The 26,634-nt window shown below is 37.7% G+C and overlaps 1 protein-coding gene across 2 annotated transcripts in view; it reads left to right on the top strand.

Moving 5' to 3' along the window:
* The window catches only part of cngb1a (cyclic nucleotide gated channel subunit beta 1a), a 37,481-nt gene that overhangs the window by 9,563 nt on the left and 1,284 nt on the right, over positions 1 to 26,634 (top strand). Inside the window, exons 11-37 of one of the 2 annotated variants that reach the window (XM_084409466.1) lie at positions 63 to 147; positions 236 to 372; positions 448 to 583; positions 2,962 to 3,028; positions 3,127 to 3,151; positions 6,423 to 6,690; positions 7,761 to 7,907; positions 8,149 to 8,190; positions 9,039 to 9,095; positions 9,927 to 9,941; positions 11,300 to 11,459; positions 12,053 to 12,083; positions 14,407 to 14,614; positions 14,737 to 14,891; positions 14,990 to 15,208; positions 16,114 to 16,322; positions 17,350 to 17,400; positions 17,505 to 17,591; positions 17,681 to 17,745; positions 17,858 to 17,980; positions 18,072 to 18,213; positions 19,306 to 19,465; positions 19,546 to 19,643; positions 22,386 to 22,469; positions 22,713 to 22,831; positions 23,665 to 23,811; positions 24,276 to 24,444. In XM_084409466.1, coding sequence (XP_084265592.1) covers positions 63 to 147; positions 236 to 372; positions 448 to 583; positions 2,962 to 3,028; positions 3,127 to 3,151; positions 6,423 to 6,690; positions 7,761 to 7,907; positions 8,149 to 8,190; positions 9,039 to 9,095; positions 9,927 to 9,941; positions 11,300 to 11,459; positions 12,053 to 12,083; positions 14,407 to 14,614; positions 14,737 to 14,891; positions 14,990 to 15,208; positions 16,114 to 16,322; positions 17,350 to 17,400; positions 17,505 to 17,591; positions 17,681 to 17,745; positions 17,858 to 17,980; positions 18,072 to 18,213; positions 19,306 to 19,465; positions 19,546 to 19,643; positions 22,386 to 22,469; positions 22,713 to 22,831; positions 23,665 to 23,811; positions 24,276 to 24,444 — 3,206 coding nt within the window. The remainder of the gene's footprint in view (positions 1 to 62; positions 148 to 235; positions 373 to 447; positions 584 to 2,961; positions 3,029 to 3,126; positions 3,152 to 6,422; positions 6,691 to 7,760; positions 7,908 to 8,148; positions 8,191 to 9,038; positions 9,096 to 9,926; positions 9,942 to 11,299; positions 11,460 to 12,052; positions 12,084 to 14,406; positions 14,615 to 14,736; positions 14,892 to 14,989; positions 15,209 to 16,113; positions 16,323 to 17,349; positions 17,401 to 17,504; positions 17,592 to 17,680; positions 17,746 to 17,857; positions 17,981 to 18,071; positions 18,214 to 19,305; positions 19,466 to 19,545; positions 19,644 to 22,385; positions 22,470 to 22,712; positions 22,832 to 23,664; positions 23,812 to 24,275; positions 24,445 to 26,634) is intronic. The other variant, XM_084409467.1, reaches the window with a different exon arrangement.

Raw genomic sequence — 26,634 nt, 5'->3', positions numbered from 1 at the left:
GCATTGTGAAGGGCTGATGAGAACGGAAAGGACACATGTGACATGATTCTCACTCCCACCAGATGCTGAGCCGCTGCCTCATATTCCTGTGGTGGAGGTTGTGTCTGATGAGGAGCCAGACATTGCTAACGTTCCCTTCTCTCCCAGGTATATGTTAATGAGCTGTCAGAAGCTAATCAGAATTCTCATTATGGCTGAACTCTTCCTTTAATGTGTCTGTCTCTTTCTCTTTCAGGGTAATAGAATGGATTAAGCATGGTTTTGAGAAGGTAGTCCCCCAGTCTCCTATGCATCTTCGTCCTCCCCCTGGTACGGAAACATCAGCTCTGAGGGCTGCTTCTGCTCCTGTCACACCCTGCAAACAAGAGCCAGGTAGAATTTTAGAAATCTCGGTTGGGCTTCCTTGGAGACAGAGTGTTCTGCATTTGACTTTTTTTTTATTTTCAGCACCTGAACCAACTCCTGCTCCTGCACCTCCACCTCCACCTGCACCCACACCAGCACCAGCACCTGCAGCCCCACCCGCACCTGTACCCGCAGCTCCTGAGCAACCCAAACTAGCTGAGGATCCCAAAGGCACAAAGTAAGTGTCCGTCCCCTTTCCTTATAATGTCTATGGCTATGTAAAACAACCAAACCTCGACATCCTGGTTTAATGCACATTTTTTTATATACGGTTGTGATCAAAATGATTCAATCCCCATTGCAAATCAGGTTTATTGGCAAAATTTACAGACGTTCAGCTGTTTGCAATGAATAAATCCAGCAAAAGTAATTGAAATAGCTCAACACAACAAATGTTTCAAGTGGTTTCCCTAAATTCAACTGAAAATGCAACTTTTAATGACTTCTGGAGTCTCAAAATTATTCAACCCCTTCACGGGAAGCATCTTTAGTACTCAGTAGAACACCATTTTGCTGTTATGACCTTCTGCAAAGAGATGTATAACCAGACAGCAGGTTCTGGCAGCGTTTCTGAAGAATCTGAGCCCGTTCCTCATGAGCAATGGCCTCCAGTTCAGTTATATTCTTGGGTTTGTGTTCTGCAACCGCCGCCTTCAAATCCCACCAGAGATTTTCTATGGGGTTCAAGTCAGGTGACTGTGATGGCCACCATAGATTCTTCCAGGACTTCTTCTCCAACCAAGTCTTGGTGGAATTTGAGATTTGCTTAGGATCACTGTCCCGTTGGAAGGTCCAGTGACTCCCAAGCTTCAGCTTCCTCACTGACGGCGTGACGTTTTCTCCTAGGATTTCCTGATACTTCAATGAATCCATCTTGCCTTCCACACGCTGCAGGTTTCTGTAAACAGAGTTTTCTTTTCAGCATATGCTTCATTCTTCTTCCTCCAGACATACCGCTGATCCATAGGGCCGAAAAGTTCCAGTTTTGTTTCATCGCTCCACAGAACAGAATCTCAAAACTTCTATGGCTTATTTATATGATTTTGAGCAAATTGGAACCGACTTTTCTTGTGCTTTTGGGTCAGTAGTGGTGTCCGTCTTGAAGTCTGGCATGCGTTTAGTACGTGCCTTACTGTGCAGCTGAAACCTCAGTGCCTGTTGCCACCAAGTCTTGCTGCAGGTCTTTTGTCTTTCGAGGGTTTTTCTGAGCCTATTTTTCAGAAATTTGGTTGCAGCCGTTGATCGCTTCCTTTTTTTGCCCCGTCCTGGTAGTGTAAACCACTGTTTGTTTAACTTTGAACTAGCGAACTATGCTTCCAACATGCAGTCAAACGTGACACTCAACAAACCTAGCCAGTTCAGATATTTCATGTGTTGTGTACTAGCTCAAGCCGACCTGGTGCAACTAATGAAGCCCTTTGAGACAAGACCTGTTTTGCAGATTGTAAGGGATTCTATTCAAGGGGTTGAATAATTTTGAGACTGCAGAAGTCATTAAAAGTTGCATTTGCAGCTGAATTTGGGAAAAACCACTTGAAACATTTGTTGTGTTGAACTATTTCAATTACTTTTGTTTGATTTGTTCATTGCAAACAGCTGAAAGTCTGTAAAGTTTGCCAATAAACCTGATTTGCAATGGGGGTTGAATAATTTTTATTACAACTGTGTATGTATATACACTTCTTTATGTACTTTTGTTTGGTAGTATTTGGTTAGCAATATGCTAGTATTCCATTCTGAACATAATGTACTGTATACACACGTTTTGTTTTTGGTTTAATTTCATTACGCTTTGGGTCCGTGAACTTCTGCGTCCATTTACTTTTTCCTTTTATTAACCATGGCAAGATAGAAAATTAAAAAGAACTGGTGTTGTGTTTTTTACTGTTAAGTTGAATACCAAAATTGGAATTAAAACTGTACACACACATTTTCACGTAACTGCCCTGAAACACACTGGTTTAGGATCCAAATGCAGTTTTATTAGGTCAATCCAGAATCATAATCCATAAAACGGATGAAATCCAGGAAACCGACACTTACAAGACTTTGCAATAAATGTGTGAATACACAGGGCTTATATAGGCAGAGTCAACGAGGGTAATGAGAAACAGCTGAAAGCAATCAGGCATAATGAGTCCGGGCAATGGGTTATGGGAAATGCAGTCCATGATGAGATAACAAATATGAAAGGAGTGCCCTCTGGTGGCTATCACAGGCACTCCGGCTGGCAGGCGTGACACAAATATAATGCGCACAAAATAAAATATTGACCTCTTTGCAGATAATAGTTTGTATCTGCTTATTCTATTCATATGTGTTAGAATCAATAAAGAAGAAACTGCATCTTTCGCATTTCATTTCTGGTTTAAAAAAGGAAAAATGATTTTCCTTTTGATTTGTTTTGTTTTGTATTGGGTAGCATTCAGTTATCATTATACTAGTATTCCATTCTGAACATAACACATATCTGAGGCCTTTTTATTGTTTGGAAACATTTGAATTATTTTTATATGTAAGTCTAATGACATGCATTATATTTCATTTGTTTTCAAGTATGGTTGGCTGGATTGTACAGGGGTTTGGACGCATGATGCCACAACCAGTACTGAAACCAAAAGAGGTAAATTGTGAGCACAAAGTAGTGTAATTTAAGTGAAAAGAAAGAAAGAAATGTCACTACTAGTCTTCCATTTACCCTTTTCCTTTGTTTATTTGCAGGACAGTTCTGATATCGTTCAAAACGGTAAGTTGTTTTAACACGTCTTCACACACACACATATATAGTAGGTATAATGACTTCAGACAGTTTTGCAGGGACAGGTTTTTTTTTTTTTGTCCAAGATTATATTTGAACGTATCAGAGGCATTGCTATTGTCTCAAAATGCTTATTTGTAGGGTGGAGGTGTTAACTCAGCTCCTCTTCTCCTTCTGTTTCAGGGGAGAAGGTGGTTAGAGCCCCCTAAACATAAGGAGAAGACGACTGGGAGAGTCATTACATCCACACAGAGACAGCGAGAGATGTTCAGACAGAAACACACATCAATATCCTCTAGTTCAATAGAGCTACAACACCAATGAATGTGCTTTTTCATGCAAACTTCCTTGGTGATTTCTGTTAACTATATTACAGGGATTCGTTGCTTGCTGGCTTTTAATTATTTAGTGCATTGGCTACCTCAAAGAGACATGCGGTAAACATACAGGTGCCCAGTCAAGAGTTTACAATGCCATTTGCTGCTTTAGATGTAAAGTGTCTGTTTTTGCTTCGTCATTCTCACTAAATGGGAATTCAATATGTCTGCCTTTGATTGATCAGATATTCCAGTCCCAAAAAGCACCACAAATCCAAAATGTTCACACTTTTTTTGAAGAAATAAACTTAGTTGTCTATAAATATTAAACCATTAAACTTAACATTAAAAACCTTTTAAGGAGCACAATTATACCCAATATTGTTGCCATAAAACAAAAAAAAAGAATAAAATTAACATACCCATAAATCTCCATGCCACTAAATGCGTTTGCCAATATGTACATTGCCTGCTATAAAAGCACCAGTTAGTCTAAATGCTTTGAATAACAGCCCATTACCTGTTTTTTTTATCATACTTAGCATGTTAGCAAAGCCACTGTGCATGATTCATCAATATCTGAATATTATTATGCTGTATATTGGTGCTATTTATGTTTTATTGTGAAAGGCTATTGCTAACACAGCACAGGCAGCTACCTTACTTTGTGCGCTGTATGAAATCACTAATAAATAAATGATTTATAAAAGCAGATTGTTTGTTGTGTGGTCAAAGCATAAATGTGTACAGTAAAATGCAAAAATTAAATATTGTTCTGTATTATTTGCAACTGCAGGAGCTTTGATGAATTATAAAACATAAAATGTTTTGATGCATTTTTAAAAATGCATTTCTGTATCAGTGAATTTGAGCACTTTAGGGCATACATGCAGTGTTCAGGAAAGTTACTTTTAAAAGTAATGCATTACAATATTGCATTACTCCCTAAAAAAAGTAAGTAATTGCGTTACTTAGTAACTTATTTTTACCTGGGCTGGGCTTGCTTGTTTGTTTTTGTTTTTCAAAAATAAATGAATAAAAGTTCTATTTGTGGCAAATGTAAAGGCCCTTAAATGAATGAGCCTCAGGCTGAAGCAAATGCAAATTCACGCCTGCAGCTCAAGCAAACCTTCAGCTGTCATTCTGGATTGCAGAAGAACAGGACGCAGGAGAAGAAAGTTCAACTCTTCAGCAATAAAAACAAAAAATGAAAATGATCTAAAGTAATTTTTCCTTATTAGCATGGTTGAATTGGATCATTGAAGGTCAGCAGCAAAGACACTGGTTAATAAAGTGTGATTAAATATATTTAAACATATTTCATTATTGCAGGTTTGTGTAATATTCAGAGTTTGCATTTGACTGTTTTTATTCCTTTTGAGGAATCTGTTTTTGTGTAAGTGAGACGAGTAAATGCCTGCTCACATTTAGTCTAGAACTACAATAAGCATCATGTTCACACACAGCGCAACGCCTCTGCACTCTCTCAACATGAGAACAGGAGAGCTGTCAGTCAATAAATGGGAAAACAAAGTAACTTGCGTTACTTATTTGAAAAAGTAAAAAAATGCTGTAAATTTAAAAGTACTGTAATGCATTACTTTGCTAGTTACTTGAAAAAAGCAATCTGATTGCATAACTCGTGTTACTTGTAATGCATTACCCCGACACTGCATATACTGTACGCAGGGCTTGACATTAACTTTTTTGCTACTAGCTTACTAGCCACTCAGGATTTTCATTGGCCACAATTTTGACATCGATACCATGGGGAAAAACTGCCATATACAGTACTGTGCAAAAGTCTTAGACATGTTAATACAATGTTGTTCGAAGTATTGTCAAACAAAACAGAGGCTAGCTCGACCCTCCCTCCTCCTCATCCCGTCCCCTCCCCCTTCCGTGCTTCCTGAAACAGTCATGAACCATTTAGAAAAACCAAACTGGATTTACCCACCTGTCCAGCAAAAGCAGAGCCACCTGAATGTCGGATTGGAAGCCCTTCTGCCGGCGGAGTTCTCTCCACCTTTTGAACGCTTTTCCGATGTAAATTCGGGACTTCGCGTTCCTTCTCCTTTTCCCTCTTCTTTGTTCATCGTAACGCCGTCTCTTTGGTCGTGTGTCGGCCATATCAAAATTCTCAAGAATATACATTTTTAACGTTAGTCGTTGTCGTTGTCTTGGACATCTCTCCTCTAGCTAACTTCCCTCTTCATGCTTCTCTCTCCTCCACTCTCCTTCATGTGCACGTGCACTAACCCCCCAACCCCCACCCCCAAATCATTCTTGTCGGTTATTGGCTGGAACACTGTTTGTTATGTTTCATGGTCCAGGCTGGGCCAGTTTGTTTTTCTTGCCGTTTGTGGAGCCTGGGCTGTCTACAGAGACCGTGTTTTTTTACAGTGTGTTCAGGGGACAGGCAGCTAGCGGATAGTGAGGAGATGTTTGCTGTATGTGACAAAACATGTTTTGGTGACATCGCTTAGAGCACCTTTAATAAATTATTTAAATAAAACAAAACATTAAAACAAAACAGTATTGAGTATTTTCAAGAGATCCTGAAGAGCTTGATTAGCTGCTTCAGGTGTGTTTGGTTCGGGTTGAACTCTGCAGGACAGTGGGTCCCAATGAGCAGGGTTCAAGACCTCTGGTTTAGCTGGTCTGCCAGGTAAACAATTAACCAAACCCCCCTAAACCCCCATTACAACAAACCACTCTGGGTTCAAATGGGATCAGTGTTATGATGTTTCTATGATGCACATTTTTCCCCACTGGAAGTAACTCCACACACTTTCAATTCAGAGGATGCCATGTCAGCTGTGATGCATTTACACAAAAACACTAAGATACTCTGTAGAAATGGAATTCAAAAGCATTTAGGCTATTTAATCTTTGGGCCTAACCCCTGCTATGACCTGTGGTCTTTCCTGTTGTGGGTGCAGTCTGCATCCTGCAGGACCCGTGTGAGATGGTGCTGGAGGAGGTGGACACAGACTGGGATGCCCAGCAGAGGGAGCAGGCCTCGGAGCAGGACGTCCTGGTGCAGCAGGAGAACTCATCTCTGCTGCAGGTGATACCCAGCATCCTTCCACACGTGCTGGCCATGCAGGATCAGGAGGACGCGGAGACGCAGACTGAGCGCTGGACGCCTCTTATTGAGAGCATCAAGAAGGAAGCGGAGGAGACTGCCATAGCAAACATAGAGGAGAGGTGAGAGTGAATTACTTGGACCCCAGTGACATTGTGGTGGATTTAACAATGTAAAGCCTGACATACAGTATGAAATATTAGTCAGGAAAATCTCAAATCTCATGGAGCAGTTTTTTTAACCTTTAGACAAAATCTAGAAAGAAGGTCTGCATGTGTGTTTGTTTTTGTTGAGTATAATTTTTTTCTAGTTTAAAAGGCTTATAAATTGGCCAAAACAGGTTTTTTTATTTAAATCTAGTGTTTTGCGCATGTTTCTGTGATGTGTAGGTTTAGGGGTAGGGGTTGAGTTAGCACATACACTTTAAAAAAATTACCGTGATTTTAACGGTAAAAGACTAAAAGTAAAAGAAAACCTGTTAATTGGTTAACAGAAAGTTTCCATACATACAGTCAATAACTGTGATAGATCTAACCACACTTTTAATGTAATTTTACAGTAAAATACAGTTAAATTGACAGTTTTTAGAAATGAAAAAGAACAAGTCATTGTATAATTTATAGTGAAAAACTTTTTTGTTGAAATAACTTTCTTAATAGTTTTTCTTAGTTTTTTTTTCTAATCAGTTATGTACATTAGGGTTTTATGTAACATTTAATATTGTTAAATTTATGTTTATTGCATTTTGTTACCATGGTGGTGTTTAAGTGTTTGTGTGAATGACTTTTATATATTAGTATTAACTTTCTCAACTGGAAAAGTTGCTTGTGATTAGCATTGATTCATCATGACTCTCATCACCACTGTGATTGGTGGTTGTCAGTTTATTACAATGGTACAAAACAGATATTAGTACTTAAATAGATTGGTAAATTAACATTATATCAGATATGAAATAAGGTTTTTTACTGTAAATTTAAGTTAAGTCTCTAAAACCTAAAATGTTGTTTCCGTATTTTTTACGGTAAATTTCTTGCAACCTCACCTGCCAGTTTTTTACCGTAAATTTAACAGATTTTTTTTTTTACAGTGTTGAAAATATCATTAGCTAACCTGGTATAAAATCAGTGGAAGTCTATGCAATGTCCTCACTTATATAGTGAAACAAATGTGTGTGTGTGTGTGTGTGTAGACTGGAGCAGGAACGCGTGGAGGCAGCTCGCATGGCGGAGGATCTGGCCCTACAGGCTGCAGAAATGGCCGTCAGACAGCTGGAGGAAGAGCACACCACACAGATCATCATTAATACGACGAACGAAGAACCAGACAATGAGGATCAGTAAGTGACAAACACACCACAAACTCAGTAAGGAATTCAGTGACTCTGTGTTACACCCTTCCTGTCCTGTTCTGTGTTTGTTAAGACTGAGATCTGGGGTGTGATAAACCACAAAGTGGCTACAAAACTTTTTTGCGACCAATGCGCTGTCTCTCTCCATCTTTCAAACTGTTCCTTTATCTCTCTCACACACACAAACACAGTGTTCAGAATTCACCTGTTCACTGTTTGTTTTACAAAGACTGCCAAATATCCAGGAGGAAGAGAATGAAGAAGACCCAGAGTAAGTGTCACTCTCTCCTTTTCGCTGTTGTCCCTTGCTTTCTGCCAGGGTCCAAAATTAACATTGGCCAAACAACAAAGATGAATAACAACAGTGTTTGGCCTGGAATTATAGTTTCAGTGTAGCTTTGAGTCCATTTCTATTAGCTTTGTGGTCATTTATGGTTATTACGTTCAAAACATCTACCAAAGGAAACTTTTACATCAATGCAAAACAAACATGTGCATATTCCTTGCATTAAACCAACCAAATATACACTACATTTAAAGTTTGGCAATTACTTATTTGATCAAAAATACAGTAAAAACGGTAATATTGTTATATATTATTACTATTTTAAACAACTGTTTTCTATTGTAATATATTTTCAAATGTAATTTATTCATGTGATCAAAATCATGCCTCCAGTCAGTTCCTCCAGTTCCTTCAGTGTCACATGATCATTCAGAAATCATTCTAATATGATGATTTGCTGCTCAAGAAACATTTTTTATGTTTCATGTTTGCTCTAGCAGTCTCCTCCACTTCTTGTATGATATGATCACTATATGTGGTATAATCCCAAATCTAATACTATATAGATTTTGCTATAGACTATAGACTTGGTTAGTAAAAAAAAATGCATGGCTAGTAATTCACTTGCCATTCACAGGTGTGACAAAAACATAATTTTGGACCCTGCTTCCAACCCTTCAGTGCTGCAACTTTCCTCACAGCAGAGTGAATGTCACAACTCACGATCTGATTGGATGCGAGTTCTTGCTTGCTTCTCTTTACTGCTGTGCCGTTACTTTATAATCCTGCGTGTCAGCTGAAGTGCTGTTTGTCCTCTCTGGCTCGCCATACAGGTTACAGCCGTTTCATGAAGAGAGTGAGGAGGAGAGTGAGGATAGTAAGATCGCAGAGTAAGACCTTCATCCTCAGAGCTGAGCAAAGCGCTAGCAGCCTTGGCATTACTTGTAACACTCCTTCAGTGTGACACATTATATTTCATCAAAGCTGCAGCTCATGCTTTAGCTGCTGTTTGTATCCCCACACTGCCTTTGCAGTTCCTGAAAAACTAGACCTGAAATAAGAATGAGAAGCTTTCATACATTTGTGCAATGTTTTATATTGTTTTAGGGCTTGGCAATATTATATATTGATTATATATTGAGAAAATAAAATGAAATAAAATATCTTAAAGTCAAGATAGGAAAATTGAACTGGCCAAAAAACAAAGATCACTGTAGCGTGTTGTGAAAGTCGGCAAGATATTTGTAAGTATATGCTAAATATTTGGTTTATCACCCAGCCCTGTATAAACTAAGATTAAAAAGATAAGGATTTAAAAAAAAGAATAAAGAAATTAGAGCAATTTAGCCCATATCGATATATTTCTGTACATCAAAGCAAACCTCTTCTGAATTCTGCTTCAGTCTCTAAAAAGACAAACCATTACAAATACAGAAGTGTCCCACTTTTGACACTTCGTGTTATTTTGGGTATGATGTCAGATGCTTAATTTAGGCTTCATCCTGCTTTACCACGTCACTATAAAACACCCTGTCCGAAAACCAGAACAGCTGATGCCAAAAAAGCTTTTAGGCCGAAGCACTTCAGTAGAAGTAGAACAGTTTCGGACCTGCCGCTGCTGCTGCATTTTGCAGTGCTGAATTCAGTAAGCCATAAAGTCATTGAATAAAACTGATTTTTATCACTTTTTATCAACATTTTGCAACCAACTTAACCAACAGTGTCGACATAAAAAGGTATGTTAGACTGGCCTACATTAGTTTGTGTAAACAGATTTTACCTATATGCTTCTGTTCTTCTACAACACCATTTTGTACATTAATGCTGTAGTAGACCATGCTGGTAGAGTTTTGTTTTGCTAAAGAGTGTGTGCATTGACGTCACTTTCCCGCCGGGACACGCCCCCCTCAGCTGGACTGAGTGCATTGTTGCCAAGTGCAAATTGGGCTACTTTTACATTGTTGTTACATTGTAACATTATAACTAAGAATTGCGAGACATAAACTCGCAATTGCAAGGAAAAACGTCGGAATTGTGAGTTATAAACTCAAAATTGCGAGAACCCAGACAGCAACATAGTGTCGGCACAGATCCGGCCCACATCTGGTATACGCGTTGAATCCACATGTACCAGATGTGGCCCGGATCTGGGCAGACACTATGTTGCTGTCTGGGAAATAAAGTCCGATTTGTGAGTTAGGCTATAAATTCGCAAATGTGAGAAAAATAGCCAAAATCGCGAGTTTGTTTATAAAGTCTGAATTGCAAGGAAAAAAAGTCTGAATTATGAGATATGAAGTCCCAATTACCTTTAAAAAAATGTATTCCTTAAAGGAAACACGCTTATATACCTCACTTAACACTGGACCAGCATAATCTAGCATGGATGCTTGTTGAAATTCAACGTACATTTACAGTAGTCCATATGTGACCCTGAATCACAAAACCAGTCATAAGTCGCACTGGTATATTTGTGGCAATTTGACCCACAATAGTGGGTCAAAATTATCGATTTTTCTTTTATGCCAAAAATCATTAGGATATTAAGTAAAGATCATGATCCATGAAGATATTTCCTACCTTAAATATATAAAAAAATGTATTTTTGTGAGTGAATGCAGCACAATCGCCAACAGAAACAATTTTCTCAGTGTTTCGATTTTTTTGCAACCTCAGATTCCAGATTTTCAAATACTTGGCCAAATATTGTCCTATCCTAACAAACCATACATCAATTAAAATACAATCAATACACTCAATAAAAAAAAACAAAAAAAACATAAGACTGGTTTTGTGGTCCAGGGTCACATATGGATAGCTGCATCTAAAATAGTAATTTTGCTATTCCATTAACCTTAATCAGTTTGAAAGACCTGAAATTACATTATTAATTCACTTCCACAGCAGCTAGACCTAAAAGCATTCTGGTACAAATCTGATTGTCCGTTAGAGTGGTTGATTTCCATAATCCAATCAAACGTTCTTGTCAGCTGCTTTGAGTTTTATCTGGTGATTGGTGGTTTACCAGACTCTGAATGTTTGTGATGGACTGGTTGTGTTGTCATGGCTAGACTCCTGCTCATACCCTTTTCAGGAGCCTGGTGGACATCTGTCCGGCGGAGCCCACACCGCACGAGTCTGAGGTTTCAGATCAGGCACCTCAAAGCCCACCGCCGCTACAAGCAGATCCGGTCTCTCCAGCTGTGACCACTCAGCCTGAGCGCGCCGCATCTGTACCGCCTGATGCTGACCAGGTAACTCCGCATAAAACATATTAGCACACTGCCATTCGGAAGTTTGGGAAGACATTTTTACCATATATACCATATTTTCCATAATATAAGCCTTGTTTTTCTTTGTGATTTATATAGCAATTTAGATAATGCAATAATTGGCGAGTATTTTTCATTCCTGTTCTGAATACCGTTCAATTTAAAGGTTTTGTTGTGGAGTGAGTGATGTTTACAGAATTTATAATGTTTGTGGAAGTTTACCTGCATTTACATTTTTACTGAATATTATAATAAATTTGACTTATACACAGATGCAATGTATTTGGGGGTTTTTCCTCTCTCTCAATAATGCCATTTTGACCCAGTGCAACTTATTTTCTGGAAAATATGGTAATTTACTGTTTGAAATGAATGTTTTATCACGTAAATTTGTACAGTTATAAATATTTACAGTTTTTTTTTTTATCAATTAAATGCAATCTTTCAGAAACATACACATTATATTGTGATTCTTTCGAATGGGAGCTGTATATACATTTAGACGTGTGGATTTGGTCATATTTTTCTTTGCTGTCTTATGCATGTTTGCTTTTATTAATCTTCTGTTGCTACAGGAAGAGGAACCTCCTGAAGAAGGATGTGGAGGTAAGAGTACAAACAGTGTTGTCTGTAATGCATTTACAAGGAATTAATTACAGTTATTTAATAAATTTTCCATTGAAAAAGTTAAGTAAGTGATTACTCTTAATTTTTCTGTCATGTAATTACAGTTACTTATGATGTAATTGCATTAGATAGATTTAACATCAAAATGTAACATCTATTGATAAAATGTATGTTTTTAACTATAACCTTCTCCCTTTAAATACTTTGGTCAGTTCAAGAATAATTTATTTAATTTCATATTATTTATTTGAAAGAATTAAAAGGGCAGTTTCATCTCATTTCTTGTATTGTTTAATTGGTCAATGTTAATATGGGATTTAGAAAGTAATAAGTGTAAAGCAATACTTTTTAGAGAACATAATTAGTTCAATAATCTAATTATACTGTTGAAGATGTAGTTAGTAGCTACTGGTAATTATTACTTTTTGAACGTAACTTACCCAACACTGTATCCAAGCATGCATAAACCCAACAAATTGGTCTAGCTGCAAACATGATATAGATAAAGCAAGTCCTGTTGATTTCATGAAGCTTTAGTCCTGCAGATCTAATCAAATGAACTGTATCTGTTGAGATCCAGTTTGTACATAACCAATGAAAGACAATATGAACATCCAGTAATTGAACTGGTCTACCTATCTGCAGTGCCCGCTAGCTGTTCTGCCATAAAGAGCTGGCTTCTTCGCATCCCGCACGCTTCCACATGTCTGAGCAACTTCCATCTGCTGAAAAACAATAATGTTCCCTTGCCCAAGATGCCCTCTGATCTCCTGCTGCTGTACCAGGAGATATCCCAGCTTCCAAAACAAGCCAACCAGTGCTTCCAGAACGTTCTCCATCGCCTCAACATCCTCAAGCCCATGTAGAACGCCTCAGCAGCAGCATGTAGTCTTTGAGTTAGAATCTGTAGCTAGTGGATTTACTCCTTAAAATACCCTAGAGTCTCAGTGCCATCCCATACTAAAGTGCCCTAAAATCCAGATCTTCCCATACTTGACACCCATAGACACGGTTTTGAAGTGCCCTACAGTTTCAGAAAGACACCAAACCTTCAACAATCTCTCAGGTGAACTGACTGTGCTAGATAGCGCTGTGCTGTCTGTTCTGTGCCATTGATTTTTGATAATGTTATTGTTTGCTATTGAATATTACCTCACATCTTGCAGCCAATAGAGACGTGTGCCGTTACTTGCATGTACAGTATGTTTTTGCCTGGTGGATAATAAAATGGGTGAACACCCCCTTAGATTATATTGACAGTGTTCAGACCCTGACTGCTCCCGTGTTGGGGCCCTGGGGGACCAGCTATATCTAGGCACCAAAATATTATAGATCAGGTCTCGACTGTGCAGGCGTTTCTCTCGCATGTGTGACTCGCATAGATGTGTCCAAACTGTAAAATGTTTGTTTTTTTCGGAGTACATGTGCGAATAAAAAAGTCCCCAAAAGTCTAAAAGTATCAGTGTTATGAAATTTAAGGTCCCTCATCTTTTTGAATATACATTTCACAATAAGAGTCCTGATATAAGTCCCACACTATGCTTAAAGCTGTTTTTAATTTTTATTTTATTATTATTGGTATTTTGGTAATTTTACACAATATACTGTATCTGACATTAATTGAGCATAAACTCATGTAACTTCTGTCTGGCAAGCCCGGTCACAGGAAGGAAAGACTAAAAACACTATATAACACATTATTTAATATATAGATATTTTACTAGTATTGACAGAATAATCTGAATATATGTGTGCCTATATAATATGGCATGTTTCTTTGTATTATAACAAATAAAACAATTGACTCCAAGAACAACCTCAATATGCTTACAAAATCTTTAATACATTTTTGTAATAATATTTTAACATTATATATATATATATATATATATATATATATATATATATTTGTTTTACATTTTGTATAATAATAAATTAAGTCATTTTGCTTTTAAATGTCTCTTTGTTATCCCTTTATTAAGGAAAAACACATTATTTGATAAATTTTCATTGTGCCCCTAAAATTTTTTAATGCATTTTTTAACATAGGAGCAAATGTAAAGATATAGGAAAAACTGTCAACTGCAAATTCAGATGTAAAAATATAGTTTGTTCTGTATTCAGTTTACTATTTTAAAGAATGTGAATATTCCACTCAGTGAATCAATGCTGTGATTATTTTGTGTGTGTTTCTTTCTGGAGTATCTGGTCATAGTTTGTTCATCTCTAATTTTCCATTTCACGTGCACAAATAATGTTTTTAAAGATTTCAACGCTAAAATTTCATTGTGTGTGCTCTCAGAAAGCAGCCATGTGGAGCCAGCAGTGATGGTAGAGGAAGTGAAGGATGAAGAAATTACCGTTCCCGAAATCATTGTCGCACCGGAGTCAGACTCAATGACCCTCACTGTCCCTGTAACAAATCTGACAGAGGAGAAGACGGCTCCTGGTGAGGAAGAGGAAGGCAGTCGAATGGATCCGAACATGACTGAACTACTCACTGTGGGCGAGTGAGTCTTTAAAAAGCCAAATATTTGATTTTTGTGGGGGGTTTCTGTCTCAAAACCATTGCTTAGACTTAGACTTAGATTATGTGGCATGACTTTCTCCAATGTGTTGTCATTTCCTGTAGAGGCCTTGAGCGGCCCATGTCTGCGGCCAGTCAAACAAGTATGGTTGTGAATGAGCGACTGCAGGAGCTGGTCAAGCTGTTTAAGGGGCGAACAGTTCGTGTAAGAGAGAAACTGACTGATCCAGACGACTCTGATGAGGAAAGCCCTACAGCATGTGAGTCGACTTGCATTTACTCTTTATTTTACTGTATTAGTTCAGTAATGTAATGTCAAAGATAGATACGTCCTTCACCTTTGATATTTGAACCCTAGCTCCTGCCAAAAAGCCTGCCGACGCCCCGCCTCCTCCTCCTCCTCCCCCTCCTCCAGAGGAAAAGAAAGAGGCTGATGAGGAGGCTGAAGAGGAGGTGCAAATCTATGAGTTTATGGGATACAAGTTCCCAATTCCTCAGTTGAAAATACCCGAGATCCCTGATTGGCTGAGAGTTATACTGGAGTACCGTTTCCCGTCCAGCATTGATCCCTTCACAGGTGAGATCTACAACCAGCTGAAAGCTCTATGGATCACAATGGACCATTGTTATAATAATTAATAATATAGAAATAAACGACCTAATTTACATGTCATATCATGGGAAATTAAAATTTGTTACATTTATTTATTTATTTATTTATTTATTTATTTTTGGATATTAAAATCAAAGAACCAAACACTTTACCTTTACACCCTGTGAAAAAGAAGTACACTATCATACTTTTAAAAAGATATATAATAATATACTTTAAAAGAATATTCTTAAGTGTAAACAGAATTTAATGTTTTTGGACACTTACAGTAATTGTATGTTATTTAAAATTAAATGAAAATGTATTATAGTTTAAATTTATATTAAGTGCAGTTAGTTGAACTTGAGAAAACTTTTTTTTACCCACTTAAGTAGAGCTTAAGTACATCTTTATGTGTAAGTTCTTACATATAATTACTTCTACTGTCTTCAAAATATTGTTATTGTTTACCTGCCGAATGTACTGAAAAGCATTTATGGTAAACTAATATATACAGTACTTTAAGAATAAGTGTACTTGAATGTGACTAAAGTGAAAAATTACTAAAGATTAAAACATAATTATTTAAAATGTACTTATAAGTAAAACTTTAAATTTTACATTACAAAGTGCAGTTTTAAAAGTCTAAGTGTGCTAAAAAAACATTCAGGAAACTGTACACTTAAGTGGCCTTTTATTTCAATAATACTATATTATCTGCAAGTACAGTTTTTACAGTTTTTGCATTCAGTATTAAAAGTTAAGCACACTTTCTTCCTCAAGGGATATTAATTATTAAGTGGACTTAATAAAAAAAAAATGTTAGAAACAGTTACTGCATGAAATGACCTCTTTAAAACGACATCCTGTGCTGATTGATTCTTTCACAGATTTGATCTACGTGGTGTGGCTGTTCTTTGTGACGTTTGCGTGGAACTGGAATGTTTGGCTGATCCCTGTGCGCTGCACTTTCCCGTATCAGACCTCTGAGAACATTCACTGGTGGCTGCTGATGGACTACCTCTGTGACGGCATTTACATTCTTGACATCGTGGTCTTTCAGCCCAGACTGCAGTTTGTGAGAGGAGGGGACATTGTGGTGAGCAAGAGTTTTGAACAGCATATCTATTGTTTTATATGAAAGCTTGTTTCCGCCACGGAATAAAAAAAAAAAGTTAAAAAGGTAATTGCGACTTTTTATCTCACAGTTCTGCCTTTTTTTTCTCGCAATTGTGAGTTTACAGTATGTCTCACAATTCTTACAATTATTCTCAGAGTTGCGAGTTTTATATCTCGCAATTTGACCTTTATAGCTCGCAATTGCGAGTTTAAACCTAACATCTGAATATCTGGGGGAAAAATTGCTGTATATAAACTGCAATTTCAAGTTATAAAAATAGAATTGCAAGAAAAAAGTCTGACATTTTTCAAAAATGTTTTACTTAAAAAAAAAAAAAAAATCTGTGGTGTACCTCAAGGATCCGTTCTTGGTCCACTTCTATTTCTAATCTAAATGCTTCCTCTTGGTCAGATCATCCAGCGTCATGGTCTTAATTTCCATGGTTACTCTGATGATACACAAATCTATCTTATCTTTCAGCCTAATACTGCTTTCCCTTACCCTTCCATCACTTCCTGTCTACTAGTTCTCAAAGTGTGGATGGGTCAAAACTTCTTAAAACTTAATACTGACAAAAATCCTGTTAGTAGGCCCTAAATCCCTTAATATCCTAGAAATAAAGTCAGAATTATACGATATAAAAGTCAGAATCGTGAGTTTTCTTTTCTTTTTTTTTTAGACGTTACATGCAATTGCGAGTTATATCTCACAATTCTGAGAAATAAAGTCAGAATTGCAGGATATAAACTCGAAATTCTGAGGAAATAGTCAGTATTGCGAGATATAAACTCACAATTGCAAGAAATTATCGTCTTTATTTTATTCAGTGGCGTAAGCTTCCATAGTTTGATGATTTCAACCATTTTTTTTTGTTTTTTGTTTTTTGTTTTTTTTTAAATAAACGTCACTAGGTTTAATATTTTGTTGTCTAATGCAATGACATTCATAGGCCACTGTTTCTTTTACTTGGTTGATGTTTGCCTGTTTTATGTTTTGTCTTTCTTAGTGTGACAGAAAAGACATGAGAGAGAACTACATGCAAACAGAGCGATTTAAGGTAAAACTCTTTATTTTCTACAAAATCTACGCATTGACACTGAACAAATTACTTCAGAGTGTTATTAAAGCATCCTAACCTTCAGTGCATGCTGGATGTTTCAGATGGATGTGATCAGTCTCTTTCCACTGGATGTCCTGTACGTCTTCACAGGAGTCAAATCACTCCTGCGGTTTCCTCGCCTTCTAAAGGTAAAAAAAAAACATGCCGTCCCTAATCTCTTCCCACTGTCACACACAAATATCCCTATACTCACACTTATTCTGTGTCCATTTTGCAGTACAATGCATTCTTTGAGTTTAATGATCGTCTGGAGGCTGTGATGAGCAAAGCGTACATTTACAGGTAAGACCAGAGGCCACAGCTAGAGGTCACCATAACACAAAGCGAATACCTTTTAAAGGGACAGTTCCCCCAAATAATGAAGATTTTATTACTCACTGCTGTGTGATTCCAGGGTGATCCGTACGAGTGCGTACCTGCTGTACTCTCTGCACTGTAATGCCTGTATTTTCTATTGGGGATCTGACTATGAAGGACTGGGTTCTACTAAATGGGTCTATAATGGCAAAGGAAACAGGTGACCTTATCTATCTCAATGCTTTACTGAGTGGTGTGTTGTGCACAGTGTAGATCATGTAAAATAACGAGTCTGTGTTTGTGTCCTACAGTTATATTCGCTGCTACTACTTTGCTGTGAAGACTCTGATCACCATCGGAGGTTTGCCTGATCCCACCACTGTCTTTGAAATCGTCTTCCAACTGGTCAACTACTTCGTGGGAGTCTTTGCTTTCTCCATCATGATCGGTCAGGTAAGAGACATACATGACAGAACTTCTGGTTGAATCTCACTTGCTGTCAAAAACATGTCAAGGTCATATTCGTCACAGTGGCTGTAATGATGCTCACAGCGAAGGAGTAGAGAAAGTCTTTTATCAATAAATCCACAACTAAAAAAAACTCAGGAGATAGCTGGAAACGGAGGGCTTAAATACACAGAGGATGATTGACTGAAACAGAACAGGTGTTAACTAATCAAGGACCAAGGAGATTAAAAAGGAACTACGGAAAACGGGAACATAGAAAGAAACTAAACAAAAAAGAGCATATGTGACAATATTTCACTCTAAAGTAAAAAGAAAGAACAAAAAACTATAAAGTATGCATAAAGTATATAAGACTGATTTTAAGACTATAAAGTCAAAATATTTTCATTTTCACAATTCTTAAAAAAAATCGTATTAAATGCATTTTTATGCAATTTATACTTCATGTACGATTGCAGATTATTGTATTATCTAATCAGCGTTATTATAGTTAACTAAAACTAAAACCATAAAAAGAACTTTCGTTAGTTGAATAAAATTAACTCTAAATGAAATGAAATAAATCATTAATATTACATTTCAGACAGTTGCCAAGGCAGCATTTCTCATTTTCATTTTGTTAAAGTGATGTATTAAAATATCTAAAACTGAAATAAAATTAATAAAAACTATATAAGCATTACAAAAACTAATTAAAATGACAAAAACACACAACAAAATGTATATATACGTAATACAACTCAAATGAAAACCATAAATATAAATACAATATGATAAAATATGATAAATAAAAAACCTATAATAGTATCTCAGTGATACTAAAATGACTATATATCCAAGGAGAATTTTTTTTTACCGTCCATATTACTGGTGTTATTTCTTATTTTTACCCTTTTTAAAGCTGAAATACATCCTAGAAATGTTTTTTGTGAAACTCACCTTCTAGTTTAATATGGCTGTTTTTCATATCATCAACAGAAAACTTTAAAACGTGTGTATGCCACTTTAAAAAAGATCAAATCGTAAAGCTCCATGCAGTGTAATGTGTTCCCTCTGTGTTGGTGTGTGTCCGCATAGATGAGAGATGTAGTCGGAGCCGCCACTGCAGGTGAGGCGTACTACAGACACTGTGTGGACAGCACCGTCAAATACATGAGCTCCTACAAGATCCCCCGTGTGGTCCAGAACCGAGTGAAGACCTGGTACGACTACACCTGGAAGTCGCAAGGCATGCTGGGTAAGCAGAACCCGATTGCACTAGACCTTTACATGTGTCAAGTATGTTTTGGCTGTGTTTTATGATCCGTTTGTCTTCAGATGAACAGGAGTTACTTATACAGCTTCCAGATAAGATGCGTCTAGACATCGCAGCAGACGTAAACTACAGCATTGTCAGTAAAGTGGCGCTCTTTCAGGTGAGTATCTATTACCTCATTCACTCTAATCTTTCTTTCATGAACACACACACAGAGAATGACAAAGTCTGATTTAGTACCGCTAGAAAAACAGATCATTCCAGTTTAAAGTGGTCAAGCTGGTTTGTTGCTGGTCCATAGTGGTCTACTAGCTCTAACCAGCTTGACCAAGATGACTACTAGGTTGAAACAAGCTACACCGACTGGTTGTCCAGCTGACTAAACATGTACACCAGCTTGGTCCAGCTAATGACCATAAATGGACTAAATACAAATGTACCAGGTTTTAGCTGGATCTTCAAGCAGAATCCACAGACCTACATTCAACTTGAGATCAAATTCACCCAATTTACTACTGGTGTAAATCAGATGTTTCATCTCTGTCACACAATCCGACATTGATTCTCTTAGCCAGCCATACAATATTTTATCAAAACATGCTTTGCGATTACGATTTGATTACATTCAGGGGCCTGCGATCAGTATTACAATATTATGTGCCTATTTTAAACAACTGGTTACATTTGAATTAACTCACAAATGCATCCAAAATAACATGAACATTTAATTGAATACTGTATCCAAATTGGGACATCCACAACAAAAAATACACTATAGTTTTTTTAATTATAGAAAATAATATAGAAAAATAAATCATGAAAAAACGATATATATTGATTTTTATTCATCATATCGTTAGTCATTTGATTGCTGCAACGATTCATATCTACATATTGTTAAACCCACTGATCTATATAAATGTATATCAGTGGTTACACCTCTGTTATTTACTTTCTTAATACACACAAGCTAACAATATATGTTCTTGATTGATAAAACATATATTGAAATGAACATTTTGCTAACGTTCACATTAAGTTACGAACATGTTATTTCTGAATGTTCTCTGAACGTTAAAAATGCCCAGATTTTTAAATGTTTCAAAAACGTTTTCCTTCATTATGCGAACATTAAGGGAATATTCAGTTTCATAATTTTGCTAATATTATAGGAATGTTACTTTTGAATGCTCTCTGAACATTCTGAAAAAAGTAGGAACATTTATATAAATGTTAGGCGAACATCCAACTAAAGCAGAAAAAAAAAGAAAAAAGGAAAAAAGAAAATATATACACACTCACCTAAAGGATTATTAGGAACACCTGTTCAATTTCTCATTAATGCAATTATCTAATCAACCAATCACATGGCAGTTGCTTCAATGCATTTAGGGGTGTGGTCCTGGTCAAGACAATCTCCTGAACTCCAAACTGAATGTCAGAATGGGAAAGAAAGGTGATTTAAGCAATTTTGAGCGTGGCATGGTTGTTGGTGCCAGACGGGCCGGTCTGTGTATTTCACAATCTGCTCAGTTACTGGGATTTTCACACACAACCATTTCTAGGGTTTACAAAGAATGGTGTGAAAAGGGAAAAACATCCAGTATGCGGCAGTCCTGTGGGCGAAAATGCCTTGTTGATGCTAGAGGTCAGAGGAGAATGGGCCGACTGATTCAAGCTGATAGAAGAGCAACTTTGACTGAAATAACCACTCGTTACAACCGAGGTATGCAGCAAAGCATTTGTGAAGCCACAACACGCACAACCTTGAGGCGGATGGGCTACAACAGCAGAAGACCCCACCGGGTACCACTCATCTCCACTACAAATAGGAAAAAGAGGCTACAATTTGCACGAGCTCACCAAAATTGGACAGTTGAAGACTGGAAAAATGTTGCCTGGTCTGATGAGTCTCGATTTCTGTTGAGACATTCAGATGGTAGAGTCAGAATTTGGCGTAAACAGAATGAGAACATGGATCCATCATGCCTTGTTACCACTGTGCAGGCTGGTGGTGGTGGTGTAATGGTGTGGGGGATGTTTTCTTGGCACACTTTAGGCCCCTTAGTGCCAATTGGGCATCGTTTAAATGCCACGGCCTACCTGAGCATTGTTTCTGACCATGTCCATCCCTTTATGACCACCATGTACCCATCCTCTGATGGCTACTTCCAGCAGGATAATGCACCATTTCACAAAGCTCGAATCATTTCAAATTGGTTTCTTGAACATGACAATGAGTTCACTGTACTAAAATGGCCCCCACAGTCACCAGATCTCAACCCAATACAGCATCTTTGGGATGTGGTGGAACGGGAGCTTCGTGCCCTGGATGTGCATCCCACAAATCTCCATCAACTGCAAGATGCTATCCTATCAGTATGGGCCAACATTTCTAAAGAATGCTTTCAGCACCTTGTTGAATCAATGCCACGTAGAATTAAGGCAGTTCTGAAGGCGAAAGGGGGTCAAACACAGTATTAGTATGGTGTTCCTAATAATCCTTTAGGTGAGTGTATGTATTTGAGCAAAAATGTTGAGAACATTATTAAATGCCATATAACTCTGAACGAATGTTCTAGTAACGTTACTAGAGGAGTGTTTGTTCATAACTTTGAGAGAATCCTGCCAAAGTTCTGATAACGTACCCTGTTAGCCGGGACACTCCAGGTCTGTCCTTGTACACATTTTACCACTCAATTTTTTTTTTATCTTTGCAATTCATAATCAAATGTAATAACTTGCTCCACCTCTGAAACTCCTCCTCTCCAAACATCTGTTATATAGAGATTACTTCTCACCATCCAATCAGTTCCCAATGGATTAACTCATTTTGTTTGTCATTGAACGGGTTGTGAAAGCTGTTGTTAATATTAAAGTCTTCGACTCCTGTTCATTCCAGGGATGTGACAGACAGATGATCTTTGACATGCTCAACAGGCTGAAATCTGTGGTGTACCTTCCTGGAGATTATGTTTGTAAAAAAGTAAGCAATACGGCACTTATTATTATTATTATTATTATTATTATTATTATTATTATTACTGTGCTGTATATGTGCTTTGCTACTGGCTTGCAAAAACATTTTAAAACCTAAATAATCTCGGTACATGGCCAGTATATTTGAAGGTTGTCTTAGTAAAGGTCACATCAAACAGCCACCATGAAAGAGCCTTTTATCTGTTAGCGTTTTGAACTGACTCTTGTCCCGCTCGGCTCTGGTGGTCAGGGTGAGATCGGTCGAGAGATGTACATCATCAAAGCTGGAGAAGTGCAGGTGGTTGGAGGGCCTGATGGGAATATAGTGTTTGTGACTCTGAGAGCTGGCTCTGTGTTCGGGGAAATTAGGTGAGTGATGATCATTATTGGAGACCCTTTACACCTCTTGTGAGACAGTTTGGGCAAAACTTAAATTACACTGATCAGGTCAGTTTATATTTTTGCCAACTGATTAAAATCATATGTGACCTCACGGGAAAGAATACTGTGTCGTACAATGCAATTTGCTCATCCATGTTAAAGGTAGTTCACCCAAAACTGCCTTACGCGTAATTTAAATGTTTACAAATTCAACAAAATCTGTGAAAATGTGGAATTTTGTTATTTTATTGAATTTGAATTGACTCTGTTGTTAATAAAAGCCTAAATTAAATCTATTCATCATATAAAGTGATTGAGTCTCTTCAGAAAATTTGGACTAAACCGCTCAATTCATTTGGACTAGTTTTACGATCTCTTTATGAACTTTTTGAAGCGTCAAAGTGTCAGTTGCGTAGCTGTCAATGGAGGCACAGAACTCTCTCAGATTTCATCAAAAAGATCTTAATTTGTGTTCCGAAGATGAACGAAAGTCTTACGGGTTTGGAACGACATGCGGGTGAGAAATTATTGACAGAATTTTCATTTTTGGGTGAACTATCCCTTTAACCTTTTATATTATAGTAATGTACCAACTGACAGTGCTCCCTGTACAGTTTACAGCTTTAGATTAGATTAGAATGAATAGATGTTGAATCAAATCGAAATCCGAATGCAAACAAATCAAGAGCTTGTGATTCGTAATCAAATCATAAAATCTGTATCAGTACCCAGCCCTATAATGTAGCCACGCAGTGTGTAACAATGTGTTATGTGTGAAAAGCCAAACAGACTGTTTTGTGTGTGTGTGTCCACTCCATCAGTTTGCTGGCGGGTAGTGGTGGAAACCGACGAACAGCTAACGTAAAGGCCCATGGCTTTGCTAACCTCTTCATCTTGGATAAGAAGGACCTGGCAGACATCTTAATACACTATCCCGAGTCCCAGAAGCTACTGCGCAAGAAGGCCAAGTGAGGGTTCAAAACCTCAACCAAAAGCCCCAGCAATCCTTTTACACACACACACACACACACTTCACCCAGCGCTGTGGTCTGAGCCATTTACCCCTCTATCACACTCACAGATCTCCTAGTGCCATGTTTGCTAGATATCGTCTGTTTTTCTCCTCATACTGCATCTCTTTCTCTCTGCGTCCTTCTCCTACCCTCATTTCTCTTTAATGGAAGGAGGAATTAGTGTTTGATTTTGTTAGTTTGGAGGTTATTGAGATAATGAAAAAGCATGATCCGTAGAGTCACATGACCTGTTCACCCGTGGGACCAATTTACTGTGCATGTGTGTTGAATGATGTTATGTAAGGGCTTGAGATCGTCAAACCCTATGCAGCTCCACTTCCTGTTACAGTCTCAGCGATGCGCATGCTAGTTTACAACTCAACATCTGGCCATCCTAATGAGTTTGTCTCCTTCCATAGGAAAATGTTGACCAAAGATAAGAAGCCTGAAGAGGAGAAGGTTAAAGTGAAGGGTGAGGTCATCGCTGATCGGCCAGAGACACCCAAACTCTTCAAGGCTGCCCTGGAGGTTGCCAAAGGACAAACGTTTTCCAAGCTGAAGGAGTCATATAAGGGAGCAACTCTAGAGGTATTTACACCCTCTGTTTAGATGCTTTAGGCCAAAAACATACTCTGAAGCCAGACAACAGCTCTGGTTGAAAAACAGATCGCTAATAACTAAAAATATTGTCCTCCTAAAATCAGATATGGTGCCTTTAGGCCCTGTTTACACCTGGTATTAAGGTGCGTTTTGGTCGATCGGATCACAAGTAGATGAGGGAGACACATACACCTAATCCGTCTCTTTTGTCCACTTTCAACCACTTCTGTCCTGATTTCTTCGAGGGGAGGGTTTATGGGCGGGTAAATATATGTTTTTTTTTTTTTTAGAAATAAGCTTGTGCAATTTACACATGAGCACGCCCGGAGAATATGAAAAAAACATACGAAAAGCAGCAGCTTTCGTTTATGCTCTGATAGACACAAGACCACGCGAGCACTGTGAGTGTGTGTTAGAAATCAGGAATGGTGAGAGAACATTGTGCTTGGTATGTTTTTCGTCTTCAAGCCAAACTTGGGTCTCCAGCCATCAAAGTTTAAATCCCGTCTGGCTATCGCGCATTAGGTCAGTAGGCGGTATTTTGCGGGTGTTCAAACACATTTGATCACAAGAGCATCTACACTACGAAAGCAATCTGGTCGAATGCGTTTTCCACTACCTCTGGAAGTGGTCAAAAGTGGACAAGCTCAAAATGTTTTGGACCCCATTTACACCTGTATTTAGCATCGTCCGCTTGTGATCCGATCGACCAAAACACTTCTTAAAACCAGGTGTAAACAGGGCCTTAGTTGCATTGTGATGCATCAACTACATCAAACATAATTCAAGTGTCTGGAGACCATTTATATCAAACCTGAAGCATCTTTACAAAAACCTTTTTCACATTTTCAAAAAAAAAACAATTATATTTCCATTTTCACAAACTGAATATACTTTATGCAGTAATCAACTTTTTAAATATTTTATGTTTGTGCTTTTGGAAATTGATATTTTTTCTCTTCTTAATTAGGTTTATTATTTTGCATTTTAGGGCTTTTTATAGATTTATTTTTGCCTTTATTGAGATGAGATAATTGCCAGGAAGCGAAGTGGCCCAAAGCGCTTCCCATGAGGCTATTCCCTTTGACTTTAGGGACATTTTTATAACAAAGTATGTGCTTCCTAGTCATTTAATTGATGCACGTGTTGTTTAGTTTATATTTTTTTGGTATTATTCATATCTTTCACCCACGTGGTATAGTTAAGATGTGTGTGTGTATGAAAATTACTACATGTAATTTTTACATGTTTAATTACATGTACTACTACTGTATGTTGTGACGGCTGAACTTTCACAATTTTTTTTACAAATTGTTCAGGCACTGTTATTTAGTGCATACAAACAGTATTACTTAATTTAACATGATTAGTTATGTAGTATGTAACTACCTTGAAACCAATAACGGTGGGTCTTTATAATTGATAGTAAAATTGCTCTGCTCTCATCCAGGTTAAGTTCTTCATCCATGTAGATTGCAGCCCAATCTGTTGTGTAAAAATAATCACTACATAATTGCTCTGGAAATCGTGCTTTTGTGTTGTTTTGAACGTGCTATAAAACGGCACATTTCCGTGGGCAACTCTAGTCTGGGACATTACGCCAAAAACCAGGGCTGTGTCCGAAATCGCATACTCTCTTGATCGCGTACTAATTTTGAATAAGTAATTACTTCATGACCGCTAAAAAACGACACTATATATAGTATGAATGTGTGTAGTATGAATGTAATCTGGACGTACTACATTCGCCAAGTTGCCCTTATCACGTAGCCTACCAGGGTCAGTGGATTCACAAATCCTGTCCTGTGGCCTCATGGGATAGTAAAGTGTCCATCATATGCACACTTCAGAATCTCACCGGAAGAAGTAGGGCATCCGGGAACTTTTTGCCTACTCTTTTAAGAGTACTGTGAATTCAGACATACTTCTTTTGTCACGTACTGTTTTTAGTAGGGAAGTATGTGATTTCCATACCAGCCAGGACTGTCCCCAGGAAAAATGGGAAAGTCTGGTTACCTGCTGTAGAAGAAGATGTTTTATGCTAATGCACACTATAGCGCCCCCTTGAAGCAGCACAGAGAAAGCAACAATTTTGGAACACAATAAATCAAGCTTGTGTACTATACAGAAGCCGGAAACGTCCTTAGTCATCTTTATTTCCCATAACCCTCCACCCCC

The sequence above is a fragment of the Rutilus rutilus genome, assembly GCF_951802725.1.
Source record: "Rutilus rutilus genome assembly, chromosome: 5".
In the NCBI taxonomy this organism is placed as follows: Eukaryota; Metazoa; Chordata; class Actinopteri; order Cypriniformes; family Leuciscidae; genus Rutilus; species Rutilus rutilus.
The sequence above is the reverse complement of the archived record's forward strand: the minus strand, read 5'-3'. Positions and strand labels throughout refer to the sequence as shown.